The sequence below is a fragment of the Salarias fasciatus genome, chromosome 22 (assembly GCF_902148845.1).
Source record: "Salarias fasciatus chromosome 22, fSalaFa1.1, whole genome shotgun sequence".
NCBI lineage: Eukaryota > Metazoa > Chordata > Actinopteri > Blenniiformes > Blenniidae > Salarias > Salarias fasciatus.
Genome location: NC_043765.1, coordinates 1,253,470 through 1,268,072, shown reverse-complemented (window position 1 = coordinate 1,268,072; position 14,603 = coordinate 1,253,470). Strand labels below are relative to the sequence as shown.

Here is a 14,603-nt window from a genome sequence, read left to right as displayed (position 1 = left end):
GGTTATTAGAAGCAGTGAGATGAAGGCTCCCGGAAATGGCCGCATCATAGCAGACAGCAGACCACAGGACGCCCCGTTACGCACAGAAATAGCACCAAATGTTGTGCGTAAAGCATATTTTTGGACTAAAACCGTGACCAGCCAGCCTCCCCACCGCCATATTCCCCTGGTCTGGCCCCAGGCGACTGCTTTTTGTTGTCAAAGATGAAACTGGAGCGGCAGCGGAGAGGTAAGACAGGCATACAGGCGGGGGAGGGGAATCGAAGTTCTATCTTTCCGGCACAGTTACGCACGGTCGTGGCGACTCTTCTGAACAGTGAACATCTCCGGTGCAGCGTTGTATTCAAAACAAAGGAGAGTATTTTGAAGGTGACAGTTTCAAATAATTGCGAAGATTAAAAAATAAAAAGTTATAACCACAGTCCGGGAACTTTTGGGTCCCCCCTCGTATTTCTACCTTCTCTTTTCTCCAGCTACAGAATAACATGATTATTTTCCAGCTCAGACTCTTCTTCTCTGCCATCATGCTGCTCATCAGACCAGAGCAGTCGAGCACCGACCTGAGCGGACGCAGGAGAGCGAGCACCGGATGCTTTGTTTTTAGTTCAATGAAGCTTTATTTATCGCTGGAATGTTACAGGAACTGTGCGCCATTGTAATGAAAACATCTGAAACCTCACCAAAAGGAACGTGGTAACGTAACTTTGGTCACGGAAACGGAGTTACTGAACTAAAAAAAAGAAAGCATTACGTTACTAGTTACTGAAAAAAGTAACGCCGTTACGTAACGGCGTTAGCAGGGCCGGCTCTAGGCATAGGCGAACTAGGCGGCCGCCTAGGGCGCCACGTCCCGAGGGGGGCGCCGCGGTTGTACAAGGGGCGCCACGACGCTCTGTGTTCCGTGTGCCCCGCTGTGCAGCGGTCCGACGCACTGCGCTCCTCGTCCTCGGCGCTGCTCGGCACTGATCGGTATTGTTCGGCATCGCCCCTCAGCGCGCATCGTTCCTCAGCGCGCACCCCCCCCCCCCCCCCCACCCCCCGCTCAACAAATGTCGGGACCGCTCGAAAAACACGCTCCCAAGGGGCGCTCGTCTCAGGCTCGCCTAGGGCACCTCTGAAGCCCGGGCCGGCCCTGGGCGTTAGTACCCAGCACTGCCATACACCAGATTAACAGCGACAGTCTGGATGTGACCTGTGAGGCACTGCTGCCTGTTTGTCCAGCGACCACCGGAGGGCGCTCACATAACACCACTCAGGGAGAGAATCAAACCTCTGGTCTGCGGCCCTCAACAGGGCCCAACCAGGACATCTTTAGAACGCAGAACAAGAACCAAGAAAACCGAAAAAGAAACGGGAGGGCATGAGAACTGACACACACACACACACACACACACACACACACACACACACACACACACACACACACACACACACACACACACAGTTTTGGTGTTGGTTTCCATGACAACGCTGCTCTGAGCCTCCAGGGTGGAACTCCATCGCCATGTGAACGGAGAAAGCAGTCCATCCGGTGGAGGAGAAGCTGCTCCTGCTCCTCTGACACAAAGAAACTGACACAGGGGCATTTTGGCTCATGGACAGCTGGGGAATCGAACCTGCAGCCCTCTGGGGAGACGCCCCGCTGCTCCAGCCGAGCCACAGTCGCCTCTGAAGCTCCACCTGTTTTCAAAACGTTGTCACGGAAACAGGAGGGAAGTCAGCTGACCTACAAATCAGTCATCAATCAAATGAAGTGATGAGTGTGACCTGTGGGGGCGCTGCTGAGCCGCCCATTCATTCATTCATTCATTCATTCATTCACTCACTCTCTCACCAGAGACACAGCTGAACATAAAGATTTATTTTCTCAAGATACAAAGAGCAGTTTAATGAAACCTTTAATGATCCACATAAATTCACTGCTTCATCTGTGGCCAGCTGACGGAGCTCTGGGTTCATCTCCTCCACCTTCATCAAAGTGTTGCCACTGATGGTGTCTCGCTGCTCTCAGATCGACCGCTTTAGACCGGTTTAGACCGGTTTAAACCGGGTTCTGTCTGGTTACTGTTCAGAATGTCTTCCTTTATTTTTTTATTCCCTGAGGAGACCTTGATCCTGAACTGGATTTAAGATGGTTCCTGGTCTGGATTCACCCCGGTTCCTGGTCTGGATTCGCGTGGTTCCTGGTCTGGATTTACCCCGGTTCCTGGTCTGGATTCGCCCTGGTTCCTGGTCTGGATTCGCCCTGGTTCCTGGTCTGGATTCGCCCTGGTTCCTGGTCTGGATTCGCCCCGGTTCCTGGTCTGGATTCACCCTGGTTCTGTATTCCAGCAGTGGGTTTACACTGGGTTCTGACTGCATTCTGAACCGGTTTCAGCCGGGGTTCAGTTCCCTTGGTGCGGATTGTGGGCGGGATTAAACCGTGTCGAGGTTCCTTCAGTCTGGTTCCAGACTGGTTTTTGATTTAAGTAAATGTCATTTCTCAGATTAATCTGTAATCTCAGATTAATTTTAAACTAAACCAGGTTTAATCTGGTTTCGGTTCCTCGGGTCTCGTACAGGAACTTAAGTTCGATTTCTAGATCTTCTCACAGTTTGGACTGGCTTTAAACCTGGATTTTGACCTGGATTTAGACCTGGATCAGACCAGGATTTAAATGTGGGATCAAACATGGAATTAGACTTGGATTTAGACCAAGATCTGGATTAGACCTGGATCACATTTCGATCAGACATGGATTTAGACCTAGATCAGAACTGGATAAGGACTGGATTAGACCTGGATGTAGACCCTGATTTAGACCTGGCCTGGTTAAGACCTGGATCAGACCTAAACTTTGACCGGGATCAGATCTGGATCAGACCTGGGTTTAGGCCTGGATCAGACTTGGGTTTAGATCTGGATCTGACCTGGATTATACCTGGATCTGGCCAGATTTAGACCTGGATCAGCCAGTTGTGGATCCAGGTTTTCTTGTGGACCTGGTGGTCTCTGCGGGTCTCCTGGTCTCTCAGGGAGTTTTGATTTGAGATTAAAAAAAATCTGAAGCAGAAACAACCTTCAGAGACATGGCTGCTCAGGAAGAGGGTTCTGGAAGGTTCTCTGTGTGTGTGTGTGTGTGTGTGTGTGTGTGTGTGTGTGTGTGTGTGTGTGTGTGTGTGTGTGTCAGCAGTTCATCCTCTGGACGGGGGCCTGAAGGCCGTCGGCCTCATCTTCATCTCGGTGAACGGAATGGAAAACTCGTTTCCCCTCCAGGAGGTCCAGACCACGCCCTGCGGAGGAGGTCAGAGGTCAGAGGTCAGAGGTCAGAGGTCAGGCGGGAGGTGCAGCGCTGCGCTGGAGGAGGACGGGACGCGGCCGGCTGACCTGGTGCCGCACGCCGACGCCGTACAGCCCGTTGAGGTTGGCCTGGTGGCAGTTCTTGTACCACCAGCCGCCCCGGTAGGACATGGCGCAGCGGGTGATGAAGGGCGCCGGGTCCCGGTCCCTGGTGGAGAAGATCCGGCCGTTGTGGTAGCTGAAGGAGTCGCCTGAGCAGAAACGAAACGAGGCCCCGGGTTGTCATCGAGCGGCTGGTGGTGCAGCGGGAGGAGTGACGGCGGCGTGCGGCGCCTCTCCGGCCCGATCCGAGCCGCCGGGCGCCGGGAGTCTCACCGGCCGTGCCGCCGTACCCGCCCACCGTCAGCCTGTAGTTCCGCCCCCCCACCGCGAAGGTGGAGTACTGAGCGAAGGCCGAGTCGTCCGCGTCCCGCAGGTCCACCCGCAGGGTCATGGGGGTCATGGAGGTCAGGTTGGTCAGACTGTCCAGACCTGAAGCACAGAACCAGAGCAGACCTGAGCTGTCAGGGCAGACATTACGGGAGGTTTACTGCTGGCGCCCCGGGCCGGTGGGTTTTGATGTTACCTGGCCCTCACGCACGCTAAGCGTGCATCCTCTGTACAGGCAACTTGACATGACGCTGTTGTAACCATGGTAACTGAGCCACTGGAATCGGTCATGCATCAGTAATGAAAGCTCATTAGTTTCAATCAACGCCGTTTATCTTAGTCCTGCTCAGCAGAACAGTGTGGTCACTCAGAGGTACCGCCCACTGGACTCTAAACTATTTTAAAACAATACTTTTTATAGTTGGTGCTCAGTGTGAACGGCACTGTGGACATGTAATAAAATACATCTATGATATTCTGCTGCAGCTCACAGAGGACGGGACAGGCTGACGGAGACTGAAGTGTACGATCACAAACCGTTCTGCTCAGATGCTGAAAGCGCCGATCTGAACGATCACTGCGTCACAAACGCCGCGCGTTGTGTTCATGCAAACCTGCACCATCATATGACAGACTCCTTTTTCCCCATAGAACCCCAACAATGTTATCATACACTGCTACTCATGCACTACGGGGGGCCAGGGGCGTCTCAGCCCCCCCCCCTGATGAGACAGGAGCCCCCCTGAAAACATGATTTGTGAAATTTTTTTGGGGGGGCCTAAATATTGGGAAAATGCTGTTTCCCCCATGTATTTCCTTTATTTTATTATTGTTATTTTTCTATGATCATATCATGGATCATATGCAGAATAATTTATGATTTGCTCGTCACTATTTCACTTAAAGCTGCCGGCCTGCATGCAGTACTGGTCCTCACCGTCGAAGCGTGGGGGCGCTGTGCCTTAAATGTCACTGAAAGCAGACGTACTCACACCGATGGCCACCCCCCCCCCCCCACCCCCCACCCCCCCCCCCCCCCACCCCCACCCCCACACCCAAATAACTGAGCCCTCGGACAGCCACGGTACAGTTCGCACACCGACGTTAACCTTTCTGTAACTCTCTCTCTTCCTCCTCCCACTTTCTTTTTTTTCCTTTGTCTTTTCTCCCAGGCGCCCGGCCGGGACCTGGGGCTTTAAGAAGCATTTTTTTTTTCTTGTCGTTATAAGGTGGAACTTGTGTCATCGTCTTCTGCTCTTCTTCCCCTCCTGCGATGCAGCGCTGGCTGTGAACGCGAGGCGGGCGAGTGGCGAGCGTTCACGTTCCGCGGGAGCGAGCGTCTCTGCTGTGACAGCAGCTGCTGCTCAGAAGGAATAAAACCTCGTCTTTGATTGGAATCACGTAACGCGATGTTTTATTCACAGTACCACTGGGAATTAATGTGAAATGATTTATTTCTTTATTTTCAAGGCATTATTTTTCACTGGCCCAGTGCATTGCGCAATCTACTGGACCGGACGGTTTTAAAAGTGCTCCCGGGACACCGGCCATTTAGAATGTCCAGCCCTGGCTTTCAGCTCACCGACCCGTTTACCTGGCACCAAGCCAGACGCCACAACCCCCCCACTGCTGACATCACAGGACATCACATGACATCACAGGACATCACATGACATCACAGGACATCACATGACATCACTATGTCACATGACACCACATGACACCACAAGACACTGAAATCCTAAGAAAGGTTTTTGTCAGATGTGTTTCCAGAGATCAGACTGGAATGATTCAGAGTGAATTGAATTTAAAACATTGACGATTAATTAAGGGTTTTTTTTTTCAAATAAATAACTGAAGTCACAGTGAATAAAATGAGCCTTTTCATTAAGATTAAAATGATCATTCAGCTTCATCTGTAAATGACAGCCGACTGTTTTAGATGTGGTTTTCTGTTTTTGCCTTTTCGTTTGACAGACATGTTTTGGTTCCTCGTGTTTTCGCCTGAATATTGAAATTATTTTGTGATATTTCAAAGAGTTTTTGTCTCACCGAGCCAGAATTCTCCGTTCACATCTCCGAACCCTCGGACGTAATCTTTCCATCCTCTGAAGAAATCCTCGGAGCCGTCCTTCCTCCGCTGGAAGACCTGCGAACGTCAGAGCATTTTCACCACGAAGGAGCTTTAATCTGGATTCCTGACCGTTTCAAGTTGGATTTAAGATAGTTTTATTATGAACTGATGCTGTTTTAATCTGGACTGCCAGCAGGTTTTAAGTCTTTTTTTCTGAGCTCCTCAACAGGTTTCCTGCCTTCTTCTAACAGGTTGATGGGTGGGAGTTCTATTTCATCCCTCCTGACTTCCAGAAGGTGGCGCTGAAAGTAGATGTTCCCTTTGCACATCTGCAGTTGAAGTATGCGTATCAACAATGTCACCTGTGACCCCTGGGTGACCCCTGGGTGACCCCTGGGTGACCCCTGGGTGACAGTACGTTCCGGTGTCACCCCGGGTTCCCGAGCCGCTGGATGCAGCGCTGGGAGGAGAGTCTGCGGCCGGCCGGGAGGCGTCCTCCACCCGGGACAGAGGAGCCAGTGACCTCCTGCCAGGAGCCCGAATGCAGCAGCAGCTGGGCCGGTCCAGAACTCCGTGGCTCGTCTCATGTCGCCTCTCTGCTTCCCAGCAGGGGGCAGTGTGGACAGCTCTCCATCAGCTGTGCAGGCTGCTGCTCTGGTATCAGGACAGCTGGGAGGATGTGGGTCCGGGTCCAGGACGGCCCCCTGCTGGACGCCTCTAGGAGGACTCTCCACATGCTGACTGTTCTGAGAACGGTCACCCGGGTAACGGTCACCCGGGTAACGGTCACCCGGGTAACGGTCACCCGGGTAACGGTCCACGTGTCGATCCGACGCCTGCTCTCATCTCCCTGTTGCTCCTCAGCACAGACGGTTTCTTCGGTTTGCCTCCAGGGGGCGCCGCTGGCTCTTCTGAGTGTTCCCTTTCAGGCTCTCTCTCACCAGTGAAGGCTGCTCTTCCCCCTGCAGCCACAGGGGGGCAACGTGTTGCCGTACCTGGAAGACTGGCTCCTTTGTGGTCCTCTGGAGCTCAGGTGGTCCAGGACCCCTCCAGGCTCTGTGCCCAGGTGGCCCAGTTCGGCCTCAGGGTCACTCTACAGAGGTCAGAGTCCCTACCAGAGGGGGACTTCACAGGGACGACCTTGGACACCACCATGGCGGTGGAGCCCCTGCTGTGCAGACTGTCTTGGTGCCCCAGTCCTGTCGCAGCATGGAGATCAGGTCTGGCAGTCCAGTCCTCACCGCCTCCGCTGATGCGTTTGGCAGCTGAGAGGCCGAGTCGCTGCAGCCTGTCCGGCGGAGGATTCTGAAGAGCGTCCTCCACCTGGCCGCAGTAGGATAACAGCTGCAGGTTTGTTTGTCCACAGGGGGGACCCCGGGGTTCACCCGGTCTCCAGGGTCTTGGGTTTCTTGCAGTGTCTTCTGGGTGATGGTCGGTCTCCATCGACCCCGAAGGTGTGTGTGGCAGCAGGCTGGAGACACAACGCGGTGTCGGCTTTTCTCAATGGAGCTTTGAGCTCGACCTCCGCTGCTCGCCGCGGCTGATCAGGGAGGCAGCGAGGAGGTCTGGAGCCACCAATGCCAGTCCGGGAGAACCAGGACCACGACTACAGCCCCAGCAATGAGGCTGCTGCCGGCGGCGCCACTGCGCCGACGGAGCGCTCCCCAGCCCCGGACACCCACGTCGCCGCCCCGCAGCCGGCCCCGCCCCGCCCCCTCTTCTCCCCCACGACACTCCTGGTTGGGGACAGCAGCATCAGGAATATTCGCTTCTTTAACGCCATCACGCGGCGTATTCAATCAATCAATCAATCAATGTATTTCTGTACAGCCCAGTATCACAACAGCTGCTGCCTCAGAGGCTTCAAGATGTTACATTGGTTGGTAAAAATAAAAACAGTGAATAAGCATCATGTTAATATGTCAGATTCACAGTAACGAGAAAACGAAGCAACCACCGCCTCCAAGAACACACTCCAGAAACCCAGTGGGAGAAGAAGAACTCTAGTGGAGAACCACAGTATGGAGGGATCCCTCTCTCTATTCCTGGTGCTGCTGTCCCCACGCTCCTCCATGGACTCCCGGAGCTCCTGCGGTCCCTCCCCTCCGCTGTCCGCCGGGTCGTCGTCCACGTCGGCGCTGACGACACGGCCCGGCGGCAGTCGGAGTCACTAAGCAGGATTTTAAAGACCTTTCTAACCTGTTAAGCTGTGGAAGGTCGGTTTTTATCTCTGGACCTTTGCCGACCTTCTCCAGCGGCGCTGAACGCTTCTCCAGACTGCTCGGCCTCGACACCTGGCTCTCCAGCGCTCCTGCTCAGCCTCCAGCTTTCATCTCATAGACAATTTTAACCTTTTCTGGAACCGACCAGCTTTTTATCACCAGGACGGACTCCACCCGAGCCGCTGGCAGCTCCATCTCAGCAGCTAGCATTCAGCACACAGTGGGTTAACCCACCAGCGAGCCGGGAGCGGCTGTGGTTCAGTGGGGAGAGCAGTCGTCTTGCAATCGGGAGGTTGTCAGTTCGATTCCTGTCTCCCCCTGTCTGCATGTCGAAGTGTCCTTGGGCAAGACACTGAACCCCGAACTGCCCCCAGTGGATGGACTGAGCGCCTTGCATGGCAGCTGCCTCCACTGGTGTGTGAATGTGTGTGTGAATGGGTGAATGTGTCAATGCAGTGTAAAAGCGCTATATAAGTGTAGACCATTTACCATTTTATTTTATTTACCAGCAACGTGAAAAACGTGTTCACACTGTGGCTCCCGGCTCCACCACGGGCCGCTACATCAGTCAGGTGGAGTCAATTACCTTTGGTGGGAACACAGCCTGAGAAGACCAGCTACATGTGTGACTCAGTAAAGGTGAATCCTGGTTTCGGCCGGTTTCGGCCGGTGGAGGTGAGCCTACCGTCCAGCCGCCGCCGTCCGTCTCCATGTCGCAGTAGACCGTCACCGGAGGCTCCTGTTCTCCTCCGGGGAAGATCTCCACCTCTCCTGAGGAGACGAGGCCGTTCAGGAGCTCCTGGGAGCAGTCAGAGGGGAAGGAGAACCGGAGGGGCCCTGGGGAGGAAGAGGAGGAAGAGGGGGGGGAGGAGGAGGAAGAAGGGGAGGACGGGGGAGGGGGGGGGGGGAGGAAGAGGAGGGGGGGGAGGGTGGGAGGAGGAGGAGGAGGAACAGAAGGATGAGGAGGGGGTGGAGGAAGAGGAGGAGGAAGGGGGGAGGCGGAGCACAAGTCAGAAGAGGTTCAGTCAGATGAAGAGGAGGAAGAGGAGGAAGAGGAGGAGGAAGAGGAGGAGGCGTACCGGTGGTGAAGTGGGTGGAGCTCTCAGACGTGGCTCCTCCCCCTCGCTCCGCCTGCAGCACTGCTGAGTAGGACGATCCTGGACGAAGTCTGCTCAGGTTGAACTGCGTCACCGAGGCGTCCACAAAGACGACCTGTCCTCAAGAGAGACATGGAGACACCAGAGGGACAAATGTCCCTGACTCCACCCAGAGGGACAGCTGTCCCTGACTCCACCCAGAGGGGCTGAGTCGGTTCTGAAGACGGCTGATTGGACGGCTGAGCCGAGTCTCGGGGACAAACCTTCTCGTCCTGGCCCGCGGTCTGGTAGGTCAGTCTGTAGCGGTCCACAGGCTGTGACGGTGGTTTTCCATGACAACGTGGCGGTGCGGGGCGTCACGTCAGAGGCTCGGAGGTCCTGAGATCCAGCGCCACCTTCACCTGGTCCTGAAAACAGGATCCAGACCTCAGAGGGTTCGACAGCCGGACCGGATCCACTTCAGACAGGAAGACGCTCTGGGGCTGGACGGGTGGAGAACCGCTACACCGCTACACCTGCACACCGCAACACTACCACACCAACACACCTCTACACCAGAACCCTGACCCTCAGACCAGAACCCTGACCCTCAGACCAGAACCCTGACCCTCAGGCCTCGCTGGTCTGTACAGAGGTGTCTGGATGAGGACCTGGAGCGGAGACCACAAGAAGAACGACAGTCAGACCAGGTTTCAAGTTCAGACCAGTTGAACTGGACTGAAACCACCTCAGACCAGCAGAGCCCTGAAACCAGCTGTTGGTCTGATGTAGACCCTCAGGGTTTATGTTCCTCTAACATCTAATCAGAGGCGGTACCCAGTGGCCCCTGGTGGACCCGGCGGTCCTGGCGGTCTGACCCTCCACCCGGGGGCTGACGGAGGCGGCGGCTCACCGCTGCCGGCGGTGGTGAAGCTGGCGGACGCCGGCCGGCTGTCCTGGTCCCCCCGCCGGCTGCTGACGGTGACAGTGTAGGTAGTGGACCCGTCCAGACCGCTGAGCCACTGCTGGGCCGCGTTCCCCGTCACCGAGATCCGGAGCTCGGAACCTGCAGCCGGAGAATGTGAAGGGTCAGCAGAGAACCGGAACCAGCCTGGGTTCTGGTCTTCACACCAAACAACAGTCGGAAACGAGAGGAGACAATCAGGACGAAGACGATTGGACCGGTTCTTTTTGGTCTCACTGGACCAGACTTCAGTCCGGCTGAATTTGACCTTGAAATCAGAAACATGAAGGTCGGAGACGGAGGACAAGACATGTGGACGTACCGGTTCCCGCTCCGTAGACGATGGCGTACTGATCCACCGCCGCCAGCACCGGACGCCACAGCAGCAGAGCCGAGGACGAAGACACGTTGACCACTCGCAGGTCTGAGGGTGGGTCAGGACCTGAGACCAGGGACAGAGACAGACCTGAGACCAGGGGAGAAACCTGAGACTGGGGGGACAGAGACAGACCTGAGACAGACCTGAGACCGGGGGACAGTCCAGGTTCAAAGACAGAGACCCTGCCCCTGTCGTCTAAAGGACAGAAATCTTAACCCTGTCCTCCAGGGGACAGAGACCCTGCCCCTGTCCACTGCAGGACAGAAACCCTGACATCATGCTGGCTCAGCCCAGAGACCTGGATCAGGTCCAGGACTCCAGAAAGGAAACATGTCTTCCAGGTTCTGCAGCTGCTGAAGACATTAAAGCAGACAAGAGACTCCAGTCTGCAGCTGGAAGACAAACAGGGACAGACGCTTCGCTTTGACTCTACTTGACTCTAGATTGTTCTACTTTATTTTGTTCTGAGTGACGGTACTTTATCAACTGTACAGAGAAACCCTCTGTGTCCTCCGTCGTCTCCACTCTGACAGAACTGTCTCTAAAGCTACTGGTTCCTTCTGGACCGGGCGTCCCGGGACTCACGTGTCTCCAGCAGGCCGTGGAGGGGGTCGCTCTCGTCCAGGCCCAGGGTGGAGACAACGTTCACCTCGTAAGAAGACCCGGGGGACAGCCGGGACAGTCCCACAGAGGAGTCCTCCGAGTCCACCGAGACCGAGACCGGCTCACCTGCACCCAGAACACCACCCATCAACATCCTCCACCCTTTCAACAAGCGGCTCACGTCTACAGGAAGCTCTGTGGCAGCAGGTCTGCCAGGTCTGGAGGGAGGCGGAGGCTCAGGGGCTGGACTGGATCCGAGGAGACCAGGTCTGAACCCCAAAACCCACAGGTCAACGGGTAGAGCTGCCGAACTGTGAGGACACTCTATAATCTGGTGTTAGAGGGGGAAGATGCTCTATGATCTGGTGTTAGAGGAGGAAGATGCTCTAAAATTTGGTGTTAGAGGAGGAAGATGCTCTATAATCTGGTGTTAGAGGGGGAAGATGCTCTATAATCTGGTGTTAGAGGGGGAAGATGCTCTATAATCTGGTGTTAGAGGAGGGAGATGCCCTATAATCTGGTGTTAGAGGGGGAAGATGCTCTATAATCTGGTGTTAGAGGAGGGAGATGCCCTATAATCTGGTGTTAGAGGGGGAAGATGCTCTATAATTTGGTGTTAGAGGAGGAAGATGCTCTATAATATGGTGTTAGAGGGGGAAGATACTCTATAATCTGGTGTTAGAGGAGGGAGATGCCCTATAATCTGGTGTTAGAGGGGGAAGATGCTCTATAATCTGGTGTTAGAGGAGGGAGATGCCCTATAATCTGGTGTTAGAGGGGGAAGATGCTCTATAATCTGGTGTTAGAGGAGGGAGATGCCCTATAATCTGGTGTTAGAGGGGGAAGATGCTCTATAATTTGGTGTTAGAGGAGGAAGATGCTCTATAATATGGTGTTAGAGGGGGAAGATACTCTATAATCTGGTGTTAGAGGGGGAAGATGCTCTATAATCTGGTGTTAGAGGGGGAAGATGCTCTATAATCTGGTGTTAGAGGAGGAAGATGCTCTGTAATCTGGTGTTAGAGGAGGGAGATGCCCTATAATCTGGTGTTAGAGGGGGAAGATGCTCTATAATCTGGTGTTAGAGGAGGAAGATGCTCTATAATCTGGTGTTAGAGGGGGAAGATGCTCCAAATCTGGTGTTAGAGGGGGAAGATGCTCTATAATTTGGTGTTAGAGGAGGAAGATGCTCTATAATATGGTGTTAGAGGGTGAAGATACTCTATAATCTGGTGTTAGAGGAGGAAGATGCTCTATAATCTGGTGTTAGAGGAGGAAGATGCTCTATAATCTGGTGTTAGAGGGGGAAGATGCTCTATAATTTGGTGTTAGTGGAGGAAGATGCTCTATAATATGGTGTTAGAGGAGGGAGATGCCCTATAATCTGGTGTTAGAGGAGGAAGATGCTCTATAATCTGGTGTTAGAGGAGGAATATGTCCTATAATCTGGTGTTAGAGGGGGAAGATGCTCTATAATCTGGTGTTAGAGGGGGAAGATGCTCTATAATCTGGTGTTAGAGGAGGAAGATGCTCTGTAATCTGGTGTTAGAGGAGGGAGATGCCCTATAATCTGGTGTTAGAGGGGGAAGATGCTCTATAATCTGGTGTTAGAGGAGGAAGATGCTCTATAATCTGGTGTTAGAGGGGGAAGATGCTCCAAATCTGGTGTTAGAGGGGGAAGATGCTCTATAATTTGGTGTTAGAGGAGGAAGATGCTCTATAATATGGTGTTAGAGGGTGAAGATACTCTATAATCTGGTGTTAGAGGAGGAAGATGCTCTATAATCTGGTGTTAGAGGAGGAAGATGCTCTATAATCTGGTGTTAGAGGGGGAAGATGCTCTATAATTTGGTGTTAGAGGAGGAAGATGCTCTATAATATGGTGTTAGAGGGGGAAGATGCTCTATGATCTGGTGTTAGAGGAGGAAGATGCTCTATAATTTGGTGTTAGAGGAGGGAGATGCCCTATAATCTGGTGTTAGAGGAGGAAGATGCTCTATAATCTGGTGTTAGAGGAGGAATATGTCCTATAATCTGGTGTTAGAGGGGGAAGATGCTCTATAATCTGGTGTTAGAGGGGGAAGATGCTCTATAATCTGGTGTTAGAGGGGGAAGGCGCTCTATAATCTGGTGTTAGAGGAGGAAGATGCTCTATAACTTGGTGTTAGAGGAGGAAGATGCTCTATAATCTGGTGTTAGAGGAGGAAGATACCCTATAATCTGGTGTTAGAGGGGGGAAATGCTCTATAATCTGGTGTTAGAGGAGGAAGATGCTCTATAATTTGGTGTTAGAGGGGGAAGATGCTCTATAATTTGGTGTTAGAGGGGGAAGATGCTCTATGAGCTGCACCGGGCGGGACCGGTTCCTCACCGTTCTCCGGGTGGCTGTAGGTGACCTTGAATCCGCTGACGGGGCTCCTGGGTTTGGTCCAGGAAACCGTCACGGAGTCCTCCGTCACTTTGCTGAAGACGATGTTGGTCGGCGGCTCGGGGCCTGAGGAAGAGGAGCAGACGGCTGGGGATGAAGAGGAGGAGCGAGGAGCAGGGAGTTCAGAGAGGAGGAGGAGACGCAGAGCAGGCTGAGGACAGGGTGCGCTTCATTTATTCATCAGTGTACACATGTCCGGAGCAGACATGCGTACAGTATCCAGGCCGCATATGGACACGGCATGGAGACCGGGACCCGCGACGGCGGCGGACGCCAAGACGGGCTCCGTCCTGAAACTGGAGCAGCGGGAATCAGACACACTGAGATGAGAGCTGGAAGGAGACAATCACAGTGAGGAGCAGGAAAGACACTGACGTCCTGGACCGGGGGATCAATCGCCATGACGATTGATCCTGGATCTGAAGGTGTGTGTGGAACCTGCAGTTCCTCCACCAGTCCAGCAGGAGGTGCTAACATCTAGCCCTGGAACTCACTAGGGGCCGTTTCCATGGCAACGGTTCCAAGCGAAGGTGTACATCTCTGCTCGTTTCCGTTTCCATGACGACGGAGCTGAGAGACACTGAGATCACAGCTTTTTGAAAACATTCCGACTCCGTCTCCGTGGAAACGCTGCCGCGTTCTGCACACGCTCAGTGGACGGAGCCAACAGGGAACCTACACTGTGTTCAGTCTTTCTGCCGCTGCCATGGAAACAAAATCATCTTGAAGATGTTGTCATGGAAATGTCGATGTTACTTAAACCGTTGTCATGGAAACCGCAGCCGTGTTCACCGACTGTCATGTTCAATTTAAATTGATCACATTGATCACAGATCCATCTGTGCTGTGATTGGTTGATGGAGGAAAGGGGCGGGGCTTGAGACTTATCTGACTGAGTCTTCTATTGTTGGGGGAAGACATCCTGTCCTGTCCTTCACACACTTCAGATGCTGTGTAGGTGGGTGTGGTTGTGGGGTGTGGTGCTGGTGGGTGGAGTGTGGGGGTAGGTGTGGTGTCGGGGGTTAGGTGGGTGGGTGCTGGTGGGTGTGGTGTGGGGGGTGCAGGGGGGTGCAGAGGGGGACAGACCAGACGAACAGAGACCACTGTGGTCTTACCCTGGATGGGTGGAGGTGGGGAGGTGGGGTCAG

General features: G+C 53.8%; 1 protein-coding gene across 1 annotated transcript in view; it reads right to left on the bottom strand.

Annotated features, from left to right (window-relative positions):
• Window positions 1-1,871: 1,871 nt before the first annotated feature.
• tnxbb (tenascin XBb) overlaps window positions 1,872-14,603 on the bottom strand; it is a 31,127-nt gene continuing 18,395 nt past the window's right edge. The window contains 12 exon segments of the mRNA XM_030120991.1: window positions 1,872-3,273; window positions 3,368-3,531; window positions 3,656-3,811; window positions 5,762-5,858; window positions 8,691-8,842; window positions 9,085-9,217; window positions 9,366-9,425; window positions 9,427-9,509; window positions 9,995-10,147; window positions 10,368-10,487; window positions 11,010-11,153; window positions 13,399-13,521. Coding sequence (XP_029976851.1) covers window positions 3,175-3,273; window positions 3,368-3,531; window positions 3,656-3,811; window positions 5,762-5,858; window positions 8,691-8,842; window positions 9,085-9,217; window positions 9,366-9,425; window positions 9,427-9,509; window positions 9,995-10,147; window positions 10,368-10,487; window positions 11,010-11,153; window positions 13,399-13,521 — 1,484 coding nt within the window. The 3' untranslated portion in view covers window positions 1,872-3,174.